Here is a 21,333-nt window from a genome sequence, read left to right as displayed (position 1 = left end):
CCTTGTTTAGACCAACCAAGAGCAGAAATGAACACACACAAGTTTGCTTTACAATTGTATGAAAATAAAAGGTATTTTGCAATGTTTCCTATCTACTACTCCCAGTATCACTATTAACCAGAAATCTCCTATGCAATCACCTTCCTTATTTTCACAGTTTTTCTAGATGTATTGTGTAGGTAATGCAAAGTATCTGCAACACAGCCTTAAAGGTTGTAATGAAAAACAACCTGTGGCCATGGTGTGCCCCTTTCTCTGCAGCACACACAGAGGTAACAGCTCCTAAATGCTCTGATAACGTCAGGTATCACCTGCTGTCAGCATGAATCCTCACAAGGTGCCTTCCACAGCAAGGACAGCTCTCAGTAGCTCTCTACAAACACAGCTCTACACAATAACATGAAAAAATACTGGATATCAAAGCTGCACTTGGCTCATCTGTAAACAGCAAATGACTTATGATCACATGGTTGTTACTGCAGATTTCCAAGTACAGCTGGATACTGGTGCCCTAAATCAAGTCAGGCTAATCTGGAAATTATGTATTACTTCAGCCCAGATCAGACTGCTCACATTTTACTTTTAATCCCACATACAAAACGCTCCAAGTGAGTAAAGTGGAGGTTATCATTCTAACCCAATTTTGCTTTTGCTGCAGATCTCATCATAGCTTTCATTTCCCCTGAAATCAAGGAGACAGGACTACTCTGCTTTGAAAGAACTAGAAATTTGGAAATGCTGCAATCCTGAATCCTGGTGGGATGCCAGAAACAAATTCTTAATCTGCTTCATAATTCTTACCATGGCCAAAAGGTGGCCAACATTTACCACTACTAATCTCCTTCATATCTTGGGGTTTCTTCTTCTTTTTTTTTTTTTTTTTTTTTTTTTGAGACACAAAACAGTAAGGCTGACCACTTGCTTTACCAGAAAAAGAAACCCTAAAAAACCCCCACTTCCTTCTGGTGTTCAAATTCACCATATCTATAGATTTGTTTTAAGTTTATGCAGCTGACCAAATTCAGGACAAGCATTACTACTCAAAAAATGCTGACACATGGACTGAACCTTAGAGCAGCTGATCTTATGTGCATAATAATGAACTCCCTGATGGAGTTTTCAACTTGGAAGACCTGATGTGTCTTCTATTTTAGATTCCTTTCAACAACTAAGGACCTCATTCATGAGGGAAATTTATCTTGGGAAATGCCCTGGAAGCACAGACTGTACTTTTCCTATGTACAGTGGCTTACTATTTTCTGAAGATTTATCACATAGATTTCTCAGGACAAGATTACATTTCATTCTTTCCAAAACTGGTTGTACTATACATAGAATGAAGCACCTTTATTAAAAAATAGAGGATTTTTTTTCACAATCCTTCTCTTCTGAATAGTCTTACCTATTATATAAATCATGTAATTAAGGGATTTATGCTCCATCATTTTATCCTTGTTTTTTATTGTCCTGTGTTTATTTATTGTTATAGCAGCAGCTGAGGGAAACATTTGGAAAGATCTCACAAGGAAAAGTTCTTTTTGGCTTTTTGGCTTTTCACACTTTAAGTGTCCAGCCAGCTCCTGTATAATCACACAATAGTGAGTGAATTAGGAGTGTGGATTTTAATTTATTGCAAGATTTCTTTGTTAATTGGTTTGTTGGGGTGGGTTTGTTTTTGTTTTTTGGCGACACAGATCTACAATCCAAAAACCACATCCAAAGTGTAGATGGCACTGGATTCTGCTTTCAGTTCATTCTTTATTTTGGCCACGATGTGAAAAATAAATCAACTCCCCACTGGAATGTAGCTGAGATTTGCTAACACTTCTGTGGCACTGCCATGCAGGGATCTCCATGAAAAAGACAAAGAACAAGGATATAGACACAGGGTGAATTTTTATATAACTATTAAACTTGTTGACATATTGATCACACATTACTCCCTCCTCTTTATGTCATATACAAAATCTCATATGCCATATACAAATATTTATATATATATATATTATATGTATATATATTTATATATTTGTATATTTATGCCATATACAAAAATTGAAGAAAAATAAAACCAAAAGCTAAGAACAGAGGAAAGAATTTGCAGGGCATCACAGGGGGAAAGAACAGAGGGGGAACACTACAGACTTCTCAGGGTACTGTGACAATGCACTCACCAAAATATCTGCCTCAATAAAACACCTAGAAATGGCACATTTTAACCCAATCCTCAAAGAGCAGACACAATACACACAGAACAAGCTGGAATTCATCCATAATTCCCCACCATGAAGAGAGAGAAATACATAAATCTCATCTCATTATGGCTCAAAGATAGCAGACATGACAGAAACGCCCAGTGACAAAAAGAGAAGCCCATCTCCCCGTGGCTACCTCATCTTGCACTCAGCCTCTCACTCAGTTCTTCTGGAAATACACATACAATGTCATTTTCATTTCCTTTTCAGGGAGTTTTCTATCATCAGTCCTTACTAGTGTGCCTAACTATGTCAACTCCACAGAAAAGTTCCAGCCTTCTCTCCAAACATCCCTCAGCTTCTTTCTCAAAGGCCTGTGAGGAAACAGAAGCAAACACAATATAAAAGCACTGGAGCATATGTCTATACACTTTCCACCATCAAAATAGAAAAATCACTGACCCAGAAATACCCTGAACTGTGTAAGGTTCTCTAAAGACCCCAGAAACGATCAACGAATCAACAGAAACGATCTTGGCTCTCTACAAATCAGAATAATATTTTTCTTTATCTTTTTTTCTTCCTCAGACAAGTGCCATGGTAAGCTCTCACTGCACATGATGAGGTCTGTGGTGAGAAGGCTGGAAGGAAGATCAGAGTGCTCAGAGACTGAAAAAACAGACACTGGCTTACACGAAACTAGGACTCCAAGCTGTAAGCAAAAAGGATTGGCTTTAGTATGTGCCTTGATGAAAAACCTTCTAAAACCTCTGCTGAGTGTGGTACCCAACTGAGCAAAGTGGAACAGGACTTTTTCTCCAAAGCACGGGCTGGAGTGTTTTCACAGCAGGTGGAAAGGAACAGCAGAGGGGCATTCTGCCACAGCAGGAGGTGATGGGGCTACTTTGCTTTTCTAGTAAGAAAAAGTGATTTTTAATGTTCCCTGCTCTATGCTGCATTTGTTGGACTCCTACTTATGAAGCACACAGCTCTCTGCAGCACAACCTCAACGAGTCTGTTTTTCTCCATCTACTTCGACAACACTGATCTGTTTTTTGTAGGGTTTTCATCTCATTAAATAACACAAAAAATGATACTTTACTTCATAACACAACACCAGGAAAATAAGCACTTCCAGCTGCTGTCATGTAATGACCACCTTAAAGTGTAGCATGGCTTCTCTCAAATTCTCTCAAATAACTGTTTACAATTGTTGCATCTGAGTAGCATTATGCATTTCCTTTGATTCTGATGCACAAAAAGAACTGCTTGAGACCCAATCCTATAAGTGGATCAAGGAAATGCAAACAAAGCGAGTCCATCTCTCTTTAAATGAATCAGAGAATATCCTGAGTTGGAAGGGACACACGAGAATCATCAAGTCCAAATCCTTACCTTACAGTACAGTCTGTTCAAATTAAGAATAAATCAGCATCCACTAAGACAGCACTCTTTAGCATACAGAATACTTGTTAATATTGCTACAACTGTCTTGACAGCAAAAAAAAAAAATCAAATAAACCCTGAATCTACTGGCTTCTAATCATCTTACGTATCCTGTATAAATATACTAAAATGCATGCCTTAAAATACAAAAATCTCCAGCTCTTCCATGATATCAGTCAGACTGATTCTGCAATAAGAACAGACAACATTAATTTGGATCTGAAGATGAAAAAGTAGGCAAAACACTGAATAATCTTATTTCGATACATTTGCATTCATGAAAAATACCACTGAAACTCAGAAAACTTTGATTCATATTTTTTACCAAATGGAAAAAAATATTTCTTTGTTTAGTGCCAGTAATAATTTCGTAACAACATTGCATACACAGAATTCCAAGCTGCCTTTGGACACAAAGTGCCCCAGTGCCAGTGAGTGAGTGAGGCTTTCAGAGCCAGCCCCTTTGATCCACACACGTGGGGAGCTCCCACCCAAACACACTCCTCCAGTTTTCATGCCTCAGCTCCCAAGGGACACAACAGCAGTTTGAGTGTCAGAGCAGGAAAATAACCCAGAAACAGTTACACAGTTTGTTAGTTCCAACCTTAACCTGCATTTTTCACCAAAGGTGTTTTATCATTACAACCAATGTCTGAGTGCTAATATTGCTCTTTTAATGGCTCACCAAGTTCACAAATAAGCCATGAAAAGCAAGATGTTGGTTTTCCTAGTTTTTACAGAGATGGGGTAACTGAGAGGTGTTTTTAAAAGATTTTATTATATTATTAGTCTTGATGACTAGTAAGACATAAGAGATGTAAAACTTAATGCTATTCCATCAGAATATTCATGTTTTTCTTGGTTATAATACTTTATAAATGTTTTTATCCTATTAGCTTTTGCCACACAGTGCTGTTATTACTTCTAACATTAATCACCTATATTCTTTCCTCACATAGTCTTGTTATAATACATCTTTCATAGTTCAAATTCTTTAAAATATCTGGTCTTTTTGCAAGGCCGTCATTTGAAACTTGTTGAAACTCATTTCTAGTTCAATATCTCTAACAATGTCATCTCTGTTCCATGGCCTTCCTAAGTCAGCACACCTTATCTCAGTGTTTGCACACAGATGTACAAAACCATGTGAACTTTCTGTTAAGTTTTAAGAATTCTTTACAAATCTATTTCTCACATCAAGAGACTGGAGAAGATTTGGCAATTTCCATTTCCAAGGTAGACAAACCAGTATTGTTAATTTTGGCTTCTCCCCTCAGCCTCAGGCATATCAATCACCTTTTTTGAACTCCACTTGTTTCAGTCTCTTCCCTCCCATATCTTTCAGGACAACTTTCATAACTCCAGTGAGCTTCCCAATCCTTTTCTTTTTTTTCTATGGATTCTCTGAAAACCAACCCACATGCACCACATTTCTTAAACCATTCCTAGCCTCTGGCAGCCTCATTCTCTGTTGGACAGAGCAAACCATTCCATTAAATTTGGGATATGCTCCAAAGGTTCACAGCAAGCACCCAGGAATGCTCTGTGTGTGTGTCTGGAGAGCACTTGTGCATTAGGGCTCAGAAATTCCATGCTGAGTTCAGCAAAAAGACTGCTGGACCTTGCAACAGCATAAAGAAGCTGTCAGGATGAGAGAGGGGAAGCCATTCACGCTTGGGGAAGTATTTAGGTTTAAAACTATTCATTTCTGATGGAAAACAATCAAAGGGCAAGGAAAAAGAGGCATTCTGTTGTCTAACTGTATTCCAAAATACGCCTTTATTGATGGAGCAGAGATTTCTGGCAGGGAGTGTGGCTGATGGAGAGAAGTGGATGAACGCAGGGGATACAAAAAATCATCTGCCAAATCATGGACCAAATGGACTGAGAATGGTACAGAGGCAGCAGCAGAGGCCAGCAAAACACAAAAATGATGGCACTGAAGAGCAGCAAGACCAAAAGCCCATGGCACTGGACAGGCACAAGCAGGGTATCCTGGAGTTGTTTATGTTGCTGGGTGTGAAGGTCAGCTACTTACAGGCACTTAATGTCAAGGGACATTAACAAAGCCAAAACAGGATCTGACTTCTAAACTGACACTTTGTTTTTACTGACTTCTAATGAGATGTATTTTGCAGGCCTTTAAGAGGGACAGGCAGCCAGAAGAATTCGTTATTAATCTAAGGGCAACATAACCTTCTTTATTAATCCAAGGGTAGATAACTGCAATTAGCAGGGGAGAGAAAGGGTTAAACCAGTCAGTTTTGTGCTAAGACAAACAAACAAACAAACAAACAAATCTTTCTTCAATTCAGGCTCAAAGGTTCTCATTTCAGATTCCAGAACAGAGCACTGATGATTCACAGCTGTTTGGCATCTGCTGCACTTTACCTAAAGAAATGTGTTCTCTTTGTCATCAGATATCTCCCAACACATGGATGGAGAACTCTCACCCCCTCCACTGCAGCCTGGATGTTATTAAATGTTCCTTACACATTTCTGATGGTGGAAATCAAGAACTAGGCACCTACAGGCACGGAAATATGAAAGCAGGATCTGCTTATCCACACCCAAAAAATGACATTTTCGCTTAGTACAGGTATTTAATTTGTGAAAGAATCTAAAAGCATCACCCTTCAATTTAAAGCAAGATTTTTATTATGCTCACTGTTAGTGAAAATATTTAAAACCACCAGTTAGAAAGGACAAAATATATCTGTTCCTCCTACTTATGATCAGGAAAGTCTCGTGTTTACTGCATTCAGAAAACGTAGCTGTTACTGAGCTGCAGCATTTCACCAGTGCAGGATGAGCTAAACTTTTGGTCATTTTGTTCCAAAATGCAGATGTTTTTGACCACATATATGCCACCGATTCAAAACAAATTAAAAAAATTTTATGTGTTACTTTTGGCCTCAAATTGTTCTATAGAATCACACGGATGAAATGACTCTGTTAAAACAGCTGTGCAAAGTACTCAAATTGACTTGCTTTCTTCCTCTCCCATAAACCTCTAGCCTGCTTGGAAAGTCCTGTTTTTCCAGACTTCAGTTTGGGAAGTTTATTTGGTAATCAGTCATTTTTTCACAGGCACATGCTCTCTTATTTTCTAGCAGCTGTGTACATACAAATTTCCATAAAAACCTACACTTATAAGATCAAATTTGGAGGTTTGAAACCTGGTAAAGGAGGAAAGAATAACAGCAGAGCACAAGTAGTAGTTGTCAAGATAAATTACAAATAGAAAATATGAAAGCAACATTTACCTATTTTCTCTTCATAAACAAACAAACAAAAGAAGCATTAAATTTTCATGCTAATACAAGCACATCTACCAGGAGTGTGTTTGAAATGAATCACTGCCAGCCCTGTAAAATTGCCCAAAAACATTAAGAAGAAGCACTTTTCCTAAATGCAGTATTTAAAAATTCATTAACAGCAACAAATGTAAAGTTGTGGTCAAAAGATGGCCACAGTTAAAGCAGCTGGTGTGTAAATCACTATAAATGGCACAAGATTTGCAAACACAGCCTACAGGGGACATGTATAAAATCCAGAGCCCTCATTATTAGTAAATTCCTGACAATGAGAAGCCCTGAAATAACAGCAAATATTTAACAGCACTTAATGCCAGTACAAACACACATCTGCCCAACAGGGCATAAAAAGACAATTCCTTGGCAAAGCAGGTCAAATTCAAACAGGCAGAGTTAAAATACATTTTAAGAGGTAATTCTGAAAACCATGCCTGAATAAGGCTCTGGTTTTTGTAAAAGGTAGAAAAGTTACTTCTCTTTGCCAGTTGCACACACGTAGTTATGGATAGTCACAGATTTGAGTCCAAATAACACATTTTTGCTTTAAAAAAAGGTTTGACAGAAGTCAAAAAAGCCAAAACCTGTTATTTATATTATCATTAAAACCAGTAAAAATTTTTGTTTGCTGATGGTGGTTTCTACATTCTACATTCTACATTTCTACATTCTACAATCACCAAAGTTGCCAGGAAAAAAAATTAACCAAATATATCAAATCCCAAATGGAAATTCAAACAACTTACAGAATATGTGAAGCAGTAGCTTCCCAGCTTGGTTTTAGAAATAAGTTTATTTCCCTGTAAAATGTATTAGTTGTGTTTATGGAGCTCTCTGGTAAGAGGTCAGAACTGAGAAAAGATTCCACTTCAGGCTATTCACGCAAAATTGCACAGACAGCAACAATAAATCCAGTGTCACGGGGGGGAACATAACATCAGGCTGCCTTCCTGCAAAACAACTCTTCAGCTTGGGATTCCGTGTAATTTTGGAAATATTCTGATTTGGCTATTGATACACATCAGAATGAAACAATGGACAGTTTTCAGGTAATTTGCAGGTAAATTCCTTGGCATGACCCATTCTGAGTTGACACAGGTAGCTTTAGGTTTTTACAGCAACTGTTAATTACCAATCCTTAATTGTCCTGCCTTTAGGGGGCTCAGGGTGTCAGTGCCCGGGCTGGGGCTGCTCCAAGGGTTCTCCTTCACCAGGACTTCCAGTCCTGCATGCATTGACATCTTTCAGACTAAAAATTTCTATCTATGAGCACTGTTTATGCATTATTCCTACCAAATCAGCACAAACAGCAGGGGCAGTTTGCCATCAAGGCTGAAGCTGTGTTATAATTTTCACTGAAGAGAAAGCTGAATTGAGTTCTATGTCTGGCTGCTTGCACCTGGTATCCTGCTATAAAAGGAGATTTTGGACTTCACCTCTCCTCAATACAGAACTTGAAACTAAAGTATCAGAGAACACATGCTTGCTACTGAGGCATGTAATTTCTTCCTTCCTCTTTATTCTAAAATTATTCACGTTACCTACTTGATGAAAAAAAAAAAAAGAAGCCCAAGCAACCCAAGCTTTGAGTCAGATTCTTATCACAGGGACCCAGTTCTCAGGCAGCAGTGAACTGCAGGCTGTCCTGTCAGACAGAAAATAATTTCTTGTTCCTGAATAACAAAACATGTATTTACTACAGATACTGTTTCGGCCATTTAAGAAATATTTTTATGCTTTGCTTTTGTCATTTTATCAATGCTCTATTTGTGTTCAATAGCATCCTGCATTGTACAGAGCAGCAGGATGACAGACCCAATCACTGGAACTTGACATTAACGTGCTCACATTCCATAATCAGCTTGGCTAGAAAAGCCATGCAAGAGTGAATCTAACATATGGCAGAACACCAGAAATTTTTCTGTTTGTTTGTTTGTTTCAGATTCTGAATAGCAACCAGGTCTACAAAGTTTCCTCTTGCACTAAGCTGATTTTGTTCATTCTCCTCTGACCATGGCCTCCCAAAGGACCAGCGATGATTTCTCCATCACTGCCTGCACCTGCCAAACTAGAAGATCAGAAGTACTTCTTTGCAGTCAAAAATGTTTCTAATTTTCCATCACTAATATATGATTATTTATACAGCTCTAGCAGCAAAGAGGCAAATGGGAATCCATTGAAAACAGCATCAACACCATCATTACTTCAACAAGCCCATTCAGTTAAGAGACAAAATGAGCTACATTCCTTTAACTACTGGGAAATTCCTATTTCCACGAGTATGCCAAGCAGTGCTGACAACAGCAGAGGTGCCCCAGGTCACCTGCAACCATCAGAATTTTACAGAAAATGGCTCTGAAGGCAAAAGGATAACACTTCATCATTTTTAATTTGCAGGAAATTGCTTCCATGTAAGTTACTGTGTAAAAATACATTCAAATTTGGGAGGGACTGTGATTTAAATATGGTTCAAGCTAAAAGGATTAAAATGTGACATGACACAGTGGTAATTACTGCAGTAAATGAAAGGGTCAGCTGTTCTGTGCTTTCTAAAAAGAGGAGGCAAACATCTAGCGAAGAAACAAAATCCATAAAAAGTTTTCAACCCATAATTTTGTATCAATGGACACAGATCTCTCAGACCAGAACACTGAGCCTTCCAGCACCATTATTCTTTCAGCCCAGGGACAGAACCAAGGCCAACAAAAGTGACTTTGTACACTTGGACTGGGCTGCAGCCCCCAGGACCTGCTCGCGCTGACAGGAAATCGCCGCAGCCTCGAGCCTTCATCTACCCACGTGAACCACAGACCACAGACCAGCCTCTGTTCTCTCCTAATTGTCAACATCTGCTCTGCACAGCTATGAATGATTGTACAACACACAAAAAAAAATCTCTCCTACTGACTCCAAAGGCTGTTGGGTTTGTGTTTTTCTTTTTTTTTCTTTTTGAAGGCGAAATCTGACGCTGAAGTTTGGCTTCTAGGTTAAGATTTGCATTCTTCTGAAAGATGCCATTAAAATGAAATTCAGGGTAGGTAGGAAAAGCTGATGGTGCTGGTTATTCCCTTCTAAAGTCAGGTGGCCAAATAAGTGGCAGTTGAGATAACGCATTAATTTCAAATTTTGGAGAGAAAAGGAGCACCAGCCCACTGGTGGAGGTAGCAAGCTCCATGAGAGGTAGCTGTGATCCCTCTGACTGCTTGATTCATGCCAAGTACAACAAACCTCAACCCAAGAATCTCAGCCCTAAAAAAGTGAGGATGCAGATGTACCAATGGACACATTCAGCCTGACCTGAGTTTCAGTTCAGAGAAGAAAACACATTTGAGGACAGCTTAGCAGCACTGCCACTTGAAACCTCCACTTTCCTGCTCTTTCCAGTGAGCCATCAGGGCTTCTAAGACTGTCAAACATTTGAATGTAGCAGTTTCTCATTTATTTTCATTTCACAATCACATATTTATTTATTTATAGTAGAAGAGTGCCAGTATGAAAAGTATGGCTAGAACTCTGGGGACATGGCCACACTACAATTTTAGATGGTCACTAGGCCTGTTTTAAAAGGCAGAGGAGGAAGGAAAAAAGGGAGATGCACATCAGCCTGTCTGCAGCCCTCATTAGCAGTGGGGCTCATCATGAGAGGGAGAAGCAGAAGAACGGAAGGAGAAATAATTAAAGAACAAATCACAAGGGCAGTCACTCCTTACCAGTGTAATTCTCAGACACTTTTCCAGGGCTGGAACACAACGTGATAAGGTTTTCTTAACTGACTCCTGCACAAAGCAGAGGTTGATTGCTGGCTGCATTTAGGACAGCAGGGGGGGAAAAAAAATCTTTTCTCCTGTTGGGGAATGGCTGCAGGAACAGGGCCAAGGATCGATGGAACAATTGTTCCTGCAGCCATTCCCCAACATTGTCCTTCAGCTGAAATACTCAGGAAATGCACAGAAGGAACAGAACACTGAGAACATAAAGCTAAACACGCCTCTTTTAGTGTCTACACTAAAATGACTCCTTTATCTCTCCTTCTGGCTTCTGTGATAACAGAGCTGAGATTTCCCTGCATTTTCCCAGCTGTAAATGCTGTGACAGTTCATTTGCTTCTTGCTAGCCTGGGCTCACTATCACCTTGCTGGCCTGGCAGTGCACCAAGAGAAGTGTGTAAAAGTGTGTGAGCACATGGACAGTCTGGTTTCTCTCAGAAACATTAAAACCCTTTTAAATGCAATTGCCAACCTGGTGACCAATTTACCTCCTTCCTCTGAGGCTTGACTGAGAGAGAGGATTTCATGAACACAGAACTGCTTTCTCCAGGATTTTATAGTAAGAATATTCAGATGACTATTCCTCTGCTACTTTCTTATGAGTGGTTACATTTCAATTTCTTCATTAAAAACTACTAAGCAATCTGCTCCTTGCTAAATGAATGGACAATTAATTAAGGATGTGGTCAACTTGTGGCTCTTTGGTGAAGCATCAGGGGAAGACAAAATTATATGGGGGAAGAGATGAAACCAAGAATGAAGTGAGAAAGTGAAAGCTGTTGAGTGCTGTCACAGCCAGAACAACCAATTCCAAAAGATGTAGTGGAAGAACATGGCAAAAATGAAACAAAGCAAAACACACTAAAGAAAATACAGAGTATAAGATCTGTCCATACAGTCCCAAAGTCCCCAAAATTACAGTGTCAAACCAATGGGTTTCAGAAAAATAAAGGTCTGGAATGCATGCTCAAAATAAATTTCAACTGTCACTGAAACTATTAGGTGATATTAAGCACAAATTTGGACCCTGTTTTATTAGCTTTTAAAAAAGAACATGGCAAAGGGGTTTAAAAGAATGTACACTAGATAAGACACAAATCAAACCAGAAGCATTTGTGTAATATGTGCAGTCTGATCAAAATCAAAAAATGCCCAAAAACCAACCTCCTCCCTGAAAAAAAAAAAGGAAAGAAAGCAAGTTTAAGCTCCATTATTGACAGCATACTTATTTTGTCTTTTGTGGCTAGATAAATGCTCCAAAGTGATAAAGATTAAAACATTCTTTTAAGTACAGTTTGAACTATTCACTAGACAGCAAGCAGTATCTGCAATTTATCTTTTCTATTTCATGAAATAATATAACCCTGAGATTCATACATTCATGATTATATTTATTTCCTTCTGACATTATTACAGTATAGGTATGCAAAGAATTATCCAAAATAAATACAGACCTCTTGGCATTCTCTGGAATTATACACCTGAAAATAATAATTCCTTTTACTATACAAACTTTCTGAACACCTCTCTTTTATGTTGACAGTCATGATTCAGATCCACTCCAGTAAACTCAACACCATAAATGAATGGTACCAAATTAGTCTAATAAAAAGAAGTCCAGTAACATCTGCTTTTTCTGTTTCAGTAGCTCTGAAGAAATCAAAGAAGTAGTTTCCAGCATCTCCTAAATCCTCCTTCTCTGCTTACCTGCAGCATTTGCTTTTGTATAGTCTCTATATTCTTTGCATATGTATTTGTAGCTCTGTAGACTATTATTGTAGCTAGCCCCAATACTGTTCCCTACCCTGATAGGCAGAAAGATAAAATACATTCCAGAGGCTCCAAACTGGGGGTCCAAGGCCCCTTTCCTATCTTGGCTCTCTGGAAGCCAAGGTTGAAGCCAGCTCTTGGAGACACATTTTCCTAAACAGAGTTTAGTTCCTGTCTAAAGGGGGGAGAATTCAGAAAAGGGTTGACTTACCACTTATGTCTCTAAGTGGGCATTTCTGTCAGTTATGCTGATTTGCTGAACTTATCAAACTGCATTTGCCCCATGCAGGGGTGGGCATTTCCAAATCTGCCCCTTGGAGGCCTCCAATAAAGACCAGCCTTTATTCTACCTCCTATACTGATATTGCCTCCAAAGTGGTGTTTCATTTCGAGGTTCTTTAAGGCATCAGTGGAACTGGATATGCTATTCACTTTTAGGATGATGAAATTGCCATAAGTGCACAGACAAATATCCATTTTTTATGAAAAAGGACACAGCTACACTGATCCAAGCTAATGCACTGAAAAGCTCACTGTAATTTATTTGCACAATTTCAGCTCAAGAAATTCTAATCACAATCCATTTGGCCCAGACTGTAAAAACAGAATAAAAATCCCATGTTCCAGTTTGTCACACTTGTATTAAGGGGAACAAAAAAATACATAAAAACTGAATTACTCATTAAATCTGGATTCTTAAACTCCAAAGCTGTCAGATTAGACAATGAATCTGGCTTTTTTACAACACAGAAAAGAAAAATATAAATTCAAACACAACAGTGTAACATATATTGTTAATACTTATGAGAGGATAAGGTGGATGTAAATATTTTAAAACTCAGCTTCCTTAAGCAGTTAAAAAATCAGAAAAGCAACAACTACTGTGGAGACAAATGTCAAACATGACAGGGTGAAGTCAGTATAAAAAAGTATTAAGGAACAAAATCTTGAGTGTGACAGATCAAATAGAATGTGCTTAACTCGTGCTCATACACAATTTTTAAAACAGTGAAAAGCTGTTCAGTGTGCAGTTACAAGAGACAAAGAAATGTTTTTTCCTATGTATTAGGCTACAAGAGGGAGTTGCATTGCAGATAAAATGTTTGAAATCCATAAATTTTTATTACAGTACATGCCACAGTAAAAATATTTCCCTTCTTTCTTGGAATCAGCACTTTGATTTTCAAATTCAAAGAAAGCAAATTACAGAAGTGAAAGGTATGTCAGCTCTGTGCTCCCACATTCGGACAACGAGCTGAAAAATAAACATCACTGAGCTGGAAATGCCTATTTGGAGTGGGCTTTTTGTTTAGAAAGGAAAAAAAGTTAGGGCCACTTCAATATCTTATCTATTACTTTAAAATAAAGACTGGATTTTGTGCCTCAAAAAGAGGAAAAAGTGTAATTCTTTAAACTATAAAAGCTGAAAGTGAAGCTTAAGGGCTGTTTATTTGGAAGTCAGCACAAGCACATCAACAGGATAAATATGGCAGATCAAACAAGAGTTAAGTGGAGTACTCAGAAACTGGAAGTTATTAGCTAGTTCCATCCATGTCCTTAACTGCAGCTCTAAATTAACAAATTGTCTTCAATTTATTTTAACATCTTGCCCTATTTTTCAAAGTAATTTTCAAGAGTATTGAGGAGACATAAATGGCAATAGTAACTTGGAAGGCCAATTATGCATTTCTGAAAATTCAGTCCTGGACAGTTTTCCTTTACACTTGGCATTACCTGTCCATCTGCTACATCAAATGTCTACAAAAATGGCATTTAGGAGGCAAATCTATTGCATTCCTTATTGGTATCATTAATTACTAAAAATACAAGAAAACATCATCAGAAGTTTATAGCTCACAGAGAAATAGCTGTTTCCTACCAGTTTCATTTCTGTGTCCATCAAAGTCATATCAGGCTTTTTCTGCCATACAAGAATCCGTCATGCTGTAATGCTGCATTCATCAAGAACATTTTGGAATAAAGTCAAACTTATTGTAATCACAAGTCCCTTTTATACTATATTACAATATTTCTGTTCCATTTTAACATTACCATCTATTATGAGCCACATTCCAGCCTTGTTTAATCATGCAAATTATCAAGCAAGATATGAAGAGGAAAAATACAAGTTATTTAACACTCCTTCCCCTATGGGACACCTTTAAACTCATGCAAAACTGCACACACACAAAGCACAAGCTGTATACATTTCTGAATTCCAGCAAACCTGTTTCTAAGTTCAAAATATGTGACCCTGAGCTGCCTTTTCATAAAGCCTCACTGGGAAGTTCTAATTGTGCTTTGAGTTCACAGATGTGGCTAAGCCACTTCTCATTAAACTTTCTAGAATTCCATGAACCCTTTGACATGTATTTTCACATGTAAATATAAACACTGTCAAGCTTGTGAAACTTTGGTTCATTCTCCTCCAGAGGAGAACAAGGATCAACCAACCACAAAAGGAAGCAGCCAGTTGGTTTTTTTTTTTTTTTTAATATGGTACAGGCTCAGTCCCATACAAATACCCATTCCAGATTAGTGCTGGAATCTGCTGTAATAACCAGCACCTTTGGCTGTTTCACTCAGCAGAAAAACATCAGGGTTTCACTATTAATGCCACATTTTTAAATAATATGGGTCAAGGAAGATGAAACAGTGATCAAAAAAATGCCAAGGAAGTGTTGAGTATCTTTTTATTGAAAGACAACAAACACAAGTGAGCCATTAATAGTGGCAAAGATGCGGGGGGAGGGAGGGAGGGAGGGGAAGGGGGGAGGGGATTTCAATCAGCCTTTTCATGTTTTATTCATTCTTAAGTAAGAAAGCCTTTCCCTCTGGCCAGTTTTTGCCTTTACTAACATAACCAGACAACAGGCATTGCATACATCCACTGTCAGATTGCTGCCTTGATTATTATTTCAGTTGTGACACATGGACAGCCAACCCAAGCACTAAAAAAGTGGAATTTTCTGTCTGCAGGTAGACAAAACAGCTGCTGTAAGCCAGAGATATTCAATCCGTGGTCCACCTGGAAAATTCATCCTACTTGCAATCTACTCCTACCAGCTTCTGATCACTGAGAAGTTTCCTATTGAGCCACATGGTGATATGGAATATCGAGTGCACTGAATTTATGGAAAGAAAAGGTCCAGCCATGCTGTCAGGTCCTTCTTGTCTTTAAAATAAGCTGCACGCTCTGAGTCCACCACAATGATGGAACTATTTCCAAATTGAGCATCAGCAGTAAATGCTGGTTTGTAGCATGAATCTTCACCAAACATTAATTAAACTCTAATAAAGCAAGACTTAGTAAGTAGAAAAGCACAGCTTTTAAAGCTGTCAGTGAAATGTAACAGGCATCTTTTAGAGCAGAGAGATGTGTGCTATGAAATGTTAATTACTGTTCTTCTGTCAGGTGGTTGGCAGAGATTATTGCTAAGAACTACAAATCACCTGTGACAATTTCCAGATTTCTCCAACACCAAGAGCTCCAAGATAACCTGCAAAGTCCAGCGTGTATCAGGAAGTCATACAGCCACAGTCATCTAGAATCACTGTGGCTTTTTCAGACAGTTATTTATCTACATTAGTTATTTATCTACAATCCAGCCTTATCACCCACAGACCCTTCCTTTTGGCAGGAGGCTCCTCACGAGTCACCCTAAGTTTGCTGCCTGCTTCCTAAGTGATCAAGCACGTGAGGGGCTGGAAATGTCCTTGAGGAGGAAAAAATGGTAGGTGAGATGGGATTGTGCTTCAGGCTGAACAGAATACTTCACAGGCTGAGAGACTAAACTAACCTAAAGCACTGATTTAACAGATGTGGACATGAACTCAGCTCTTTTACTTACAGTCAGCAACAGCCCTTAAAAATGACTTGCATAAATATTTGTGCAATTAATCCAACCTTAAAACCATTCAGAACTTTTCACTTACACAGCCCAGTAAACATTTCCAGGGTAAAAGAAGGGCTGCACGATCAAACCTCAGTCACATTTACAAGCACAATTTGGACTCGGATATCCCACTGGATTAGTTTTAATCTACATTTTTTTCCACTTACTTCAACATCAAAACAGCCAGTGCTCTTAATTTGTTTGCTCATTTGCTTCCTGTACCTGTCACTGTGATCTGGACTTACTGAACAGTTACAATTATCCTTTTTTATTTGTTATTTTTACTCTTGGCCAGAAAGAGCAAGTCTTCCAGAAAACATGTATTTAGGGTTTATAGCAGTATACCCATAAAAGTGTGGTTTGCTCACCTGTCATTTATACAAAAGATAACACTGAAGAAGCAAATATTGATCTTTTAAAAAGTAGCTTTTTTCATTATCACGCTCTCTTTGTACTCTCTCACTCCCACCACACTCTCTGGGATATATATTCTGAAATTTCACGCCTACCATAAAGTATCTTTGGAATGTTACAGTATAATTGTTTAGAGAAACATTTAATGGATGAGTAAGCATCAAGAGGCCATGGCTAAGGGAAAAGTTAAAATGCTGGCAGCATTTTGTATTGAAAGATCCTCTCAGCATGAGGACCAGGGATGGACATTTGATCAAAAAATCTGGTATTGACTCAAGCAAAAAAAAACAAAAACAAAAAACAAAAAACAAAACAAAACAAAAACAAAAAAACCAAAAACAAACAAACAAACAAATAAAAAACAACCAGCATCCAGCACAGAGGTGTCTGAAGGCACTTCCCAAAATATCTGCCTCCAACCACAGCTCCCAAACCTGGCTTTGGGCATGGCCCAGCATAGCAATCCAGTGTCACAGGATATTGTTTGATCAATAACATAAACAGTACAATAAACAACATGATCTTGACAATTGGCTCTTTTTCATTTTGGAATTGGTAGCTTGGTTTCCCAATTCTCAGCACAAATAATCTCCATGTGCATGGCGTGGAAATACAGCAGAAGTGACTGGAAAGAGCTGGGCACTGACTACAGAGACAGCTAAAAAAAGCTAAAAACGTGCTTTCACTACAGGAATCTGCTGCAGACAACGTGCTGTAAATTAAAGCAAATTTTCCTCAATTCCCTGAAGGACTGCTCCTCTCAGAGTTTCTACAAATCCATTAGCACAGGTCCATCATTATAGATTTTTTGGGGTTTATGTACTGAAGAGAGTTTAAAAAAACACACGCACATGCAATAAAGCATATGATATATCATGGTAGATGAGTGGGACCTTAGATAATTGATTCATACCCTGATTATTAGAGTACAGCTGAAATTTTACTCTTACTCTCAATTCCTCCTCTGCCTCATACCGTTTTAAGTAAGAAAAAGCAAAATACTTATCCCCCTATGTTAATTTCTAATCAGAAGATTACAAAAGCAGAAGTGCCACGTGCTCACAGAAACCAAGCAGCAATTTTAGCTCCAAAGCTGGAAAAGCCAAGCTGGCCCAGGCTCGTGTCACAGCTGAAGCTTGTCTGATAACTGGGCACCTAAAATCTCCCTCCAAGGGAGTCTGTGGTGCTTAACAACATGTGAGTTGCAGCTGGTGTAGCACAATTTCTCCAAAACTTCAGACACTCATGGAATTCTCAGAAATCTACTGTCTTTGAGGAACTTCTGTTTCTGCATTCAGCTTAGTGGAGAACAGGTAGCACGTTAAAAAATAATGAGGAACACACAAATGGTGTCAATCTCTAAAGCTCATCTTGTTAATCTCATTAAGTACCACAAGTTCTGCTGGTTCCAAACCCAATGTATGATCCAAAATTGCTAATCTACCTGTAAGTTGTGTGATTCTAAATTATATGTAAAAATAATGCTTTTATTAAGGTTTTAAGAGGTCTTTGTAGAATGTAAAACTGCAAGGGAATTCCCAGGTCGTCATATTTGCATCCCACTGTTGGAAGCACAATACTAAATAATCTCTTCCAGAACACATTGATTCCCATCTTATTTAAAATGTGAGGTTTTTTTTGGGTTTTTTTTGGGTGTTTTTTTTTGTTTTTTTGGTGGTTTTTTTTGGTTTTTTTGGGGGGGGGTTGGGTTTTGTTTGTTTGTTTTTTTTTTTCATAATCTCAAAATCAGAATATTTGTTTTAATTTTCCACTTAACTCATTAAAGATCAAGTGGCCATTTAGCTGAAGCACTTCAGATTGTGTAGGACAAGCTTTTACATCCTCAAGCTTTTCTTCCTCTTCTCCAGCACAGTGGTCCAGATAAATACATTGGTTTAAAACTGTATTTTTTTCTAATGCCACACTCACAGGCAAATCCAAATATTCCTTGGGTAACTTTTTCTGTAATTACTCTGCCTTGGTGAATTACAGGGAGCTGTAATACCACTGGTGATTTTAAAACAAGGTCTGTAGATTACTCCTTGTGTTACAATGACCATAGCGGGGCCTGTTAGTGGTTGGTGGGTTTTTTTTGGAGTTAGAAGAACACAACAGAGTTTATAATGAAGTCTAACAAATAAGGATATGTTAATCTTTTCAACCACTTAAATCCAAGGAAATCAAAACCAAATGTCCTTCTAACACAGCATCCCAAAACCCAAGCCCAAATACTTGGATTTTAAAGCCTGCTGGGATGTTTTCTGCAAACCATCCATTAGATTTCTTCTATTCTGTACAACATTCCTCCACAAGCTGGATTGATTTCTTCCACAGCTTAACTTGTTTTTGCCAAAGTCTCTTTTAGTCTCTATTTTAGTTCAGCATTGGCCTCCTGCCTAATGAAACAACTGTTCTTTATGCCAAAAACTGTCATCTTCAGTTGCACAAGATGCATCTCACTTACAAACAATGTATAATGAGCCCAATGTTTAATGCCTGAAGAACTGCTGTTTTAAATGATCCCAAGCAAAACTTAAACAGATACAGGAGTGGTCAGTACCTTGGGTGAGAGAAGAACCATTCTCATGAAAGATTTTTTTTCTCTTCTGTATTCAAATCCACTTTTTGAAAAGAAAAACATAATTTTTGAACATGAAAGCATATGTTAACACAGGCAGCAGTAAGACATGTAGGGGTCACTCCAAACCTGAAAGCTTCATTCTCACTCAGGGTGAGGTCATTGTTCTGTAATGATCACGTGCACCATAACCTTGGCTTCTCTTGAACAAACCATGTTTCAATATGAGAATCTGATAACCTTCATAAACTATCAAGTACTGCTTATGACTGAAAAAAATCCATCCAAATAAACCTGTTATGCAATTTTCCTGCTGTAGTTTCTGACCCAGCTGAAGCAGAGATACCTGTGTTAGCAGCTGTTCCTGGGTGAGGTTATTGATCCAGCGAGTGTATCGTTCAGTGGAGTCCAGTGGCTCTCTTCTGACTTGGCAACCAATAATCTAAAGCAAAATGACACACATCCCCTAGGTTAACCTCTGTACACCCACGTGGCAACAAAACAGTATCACAAAATAAACATTCAAAACATGGCAACTCCAAGAATTAAGATAATCTATAGAGACCTTACTAGCCCCCTTCTATGTTCTTAGGGTAATATGGTACAGTTGTTCTGTTCAAATGTTAAATAGTTACAGACTTTAAAGGTCTCTAGGAAACACTGAGGAGTATCTTTCCAATAACCTCATTCTTGGGAATATTGGAACCATTTTGGTTGAAATTTGCAAAGGAAATTTTCCATAGGCAAACATCTAGAATGCAAAATTTCAACCAAAAGTTATTTCAGCAAATGAAAGTTGGAATTTGTGTCACACCAGATTATCCTGCCAGCAGTCCCATACCCTATAATAACCCCCATTACTTTTAATTATTATAAAATAAGCTAAATCCCCTTCATATTCTGATTTGTTTTGTTCGTGGCAGAACATTGGAGACCTCATTTTGACTTGGTCACTGAAGCACTGTACACCCATGTAAGCAATATCTCCTAATCTAATACTGCTCTGTAGCTGTACAGGTTAAATATGAATTTTAATATTATTATGCCAATAATAAGGTGTTCAGAAAGCTTCCAGTATGCATCAGAGAATATCAGCAGGATCACATATTACATGTGTCTGCACAGACACATATTAATGCAATTTCATAGAAACACTAACTGTTCACAAATCTCTGATTAGACAAGGAAAAAGCTGAGGAGAACCCCAGGAGTGTGACTGGACAGAACTCTGCTCTTTGCTCTTCCTGAAATCTGCAGTCTATACAAAACCTTCAGGGTACCACAGGACATAATTATTTATGCAAATATATACTGTATATATTTGCCATCATACTGCAACTCTCCATTTCTCTTCCTGATTTTTAAGGAGCTTCTCACTGAGGATGTGTCTGTCCACTGAGAACTAACAGCACAGGGTTTTAGTGCTTCTGAACACCAATTTCTGATAATCAAGTTCTGTTCAAGAGGTGGGAAACTCCCTTGGTTCATTTTCCATCCGGAGCATTCATAAATCTTCCAGGTATCTTTGTTTGCAGAGCTTTAAACTGCAGAGAGATGTGAGCAGTCAGGCCAGAGCTCTGCATGTGCAGTTGTGAATACTTTTGATGTGGGAACAAAAACACCATGAGAAGATCTTGCTGGGGGACTGCTGGCAATGAAACATCACAATTTAGAATATGATTAAGTACAATCAAAATAACAAGCATGGAGAAAAAGAAAATGTTATTTGCTTATCCCATAAGAATAAACCAGAATCTCTCTGAACTAGGAAATGTTTCCTCAATGACAACAACAAATTACTGTGGAAAACTTCCGTTCTCATCCTAACTTAACCCTCACATTACAGCTAAGTTATACTAAGGTATTTTCAGACGGTTAACCTAAAATTCTTTTAAACTGAATATCAATTAGAAGAGTTCATAGAGATGTTTTTACAGCACATCACAGAGATAA

At 38.2% G+C, this 21,333-nt stretch overlaps 1 protein-coding gene across 8 annotated transcripts in view; it reads right to left on the bottom strand.

Moving 5' to 3' along the window:
• B3GNTL1 (UDP-GlcNAc:betaGal beta-1,3-N-acetylglucosaminyltransferase like 1) overlaps positions 1-21,333 on the bottom strand; it is a 105,798-nt gene that overhangs the window by 56,288 nt on the left and 28,177 nt on the right. For all 8 annotated transcript variants that reach the window (XM_053994391.1, XM_053994392.1, XM_053994393.1 and 5 more), the window contains one exon: positions 19,727-19,822. In XM_053994391.1, coding sequence (XP_053850366.1) covers positions 19,727-19,822 — 96 coding nt within the window. The remainder of the gene's footprint in view (positions 1-19,726; positions 19,823-21,333) is intronic.

This window comes from Vidua macroura, chromosome 19, assembly GCF_024509145.1.
Source record: "Vidua macroura isolate BioBank_ID:100142 chromosome 19, ASM2450914v1, whole genome shotgun sequence".
Classification (NCBI taxonomy): Eukaryota; Metazoa; Chordata; class Aves; order Passeriformes; family Viduidae; genus Vidua; species Vidua macroura.
Note: the sequence above shows the minus strand (reverse complement) of the source record. Positions and strands in the feature narration are given on the sequence as shown.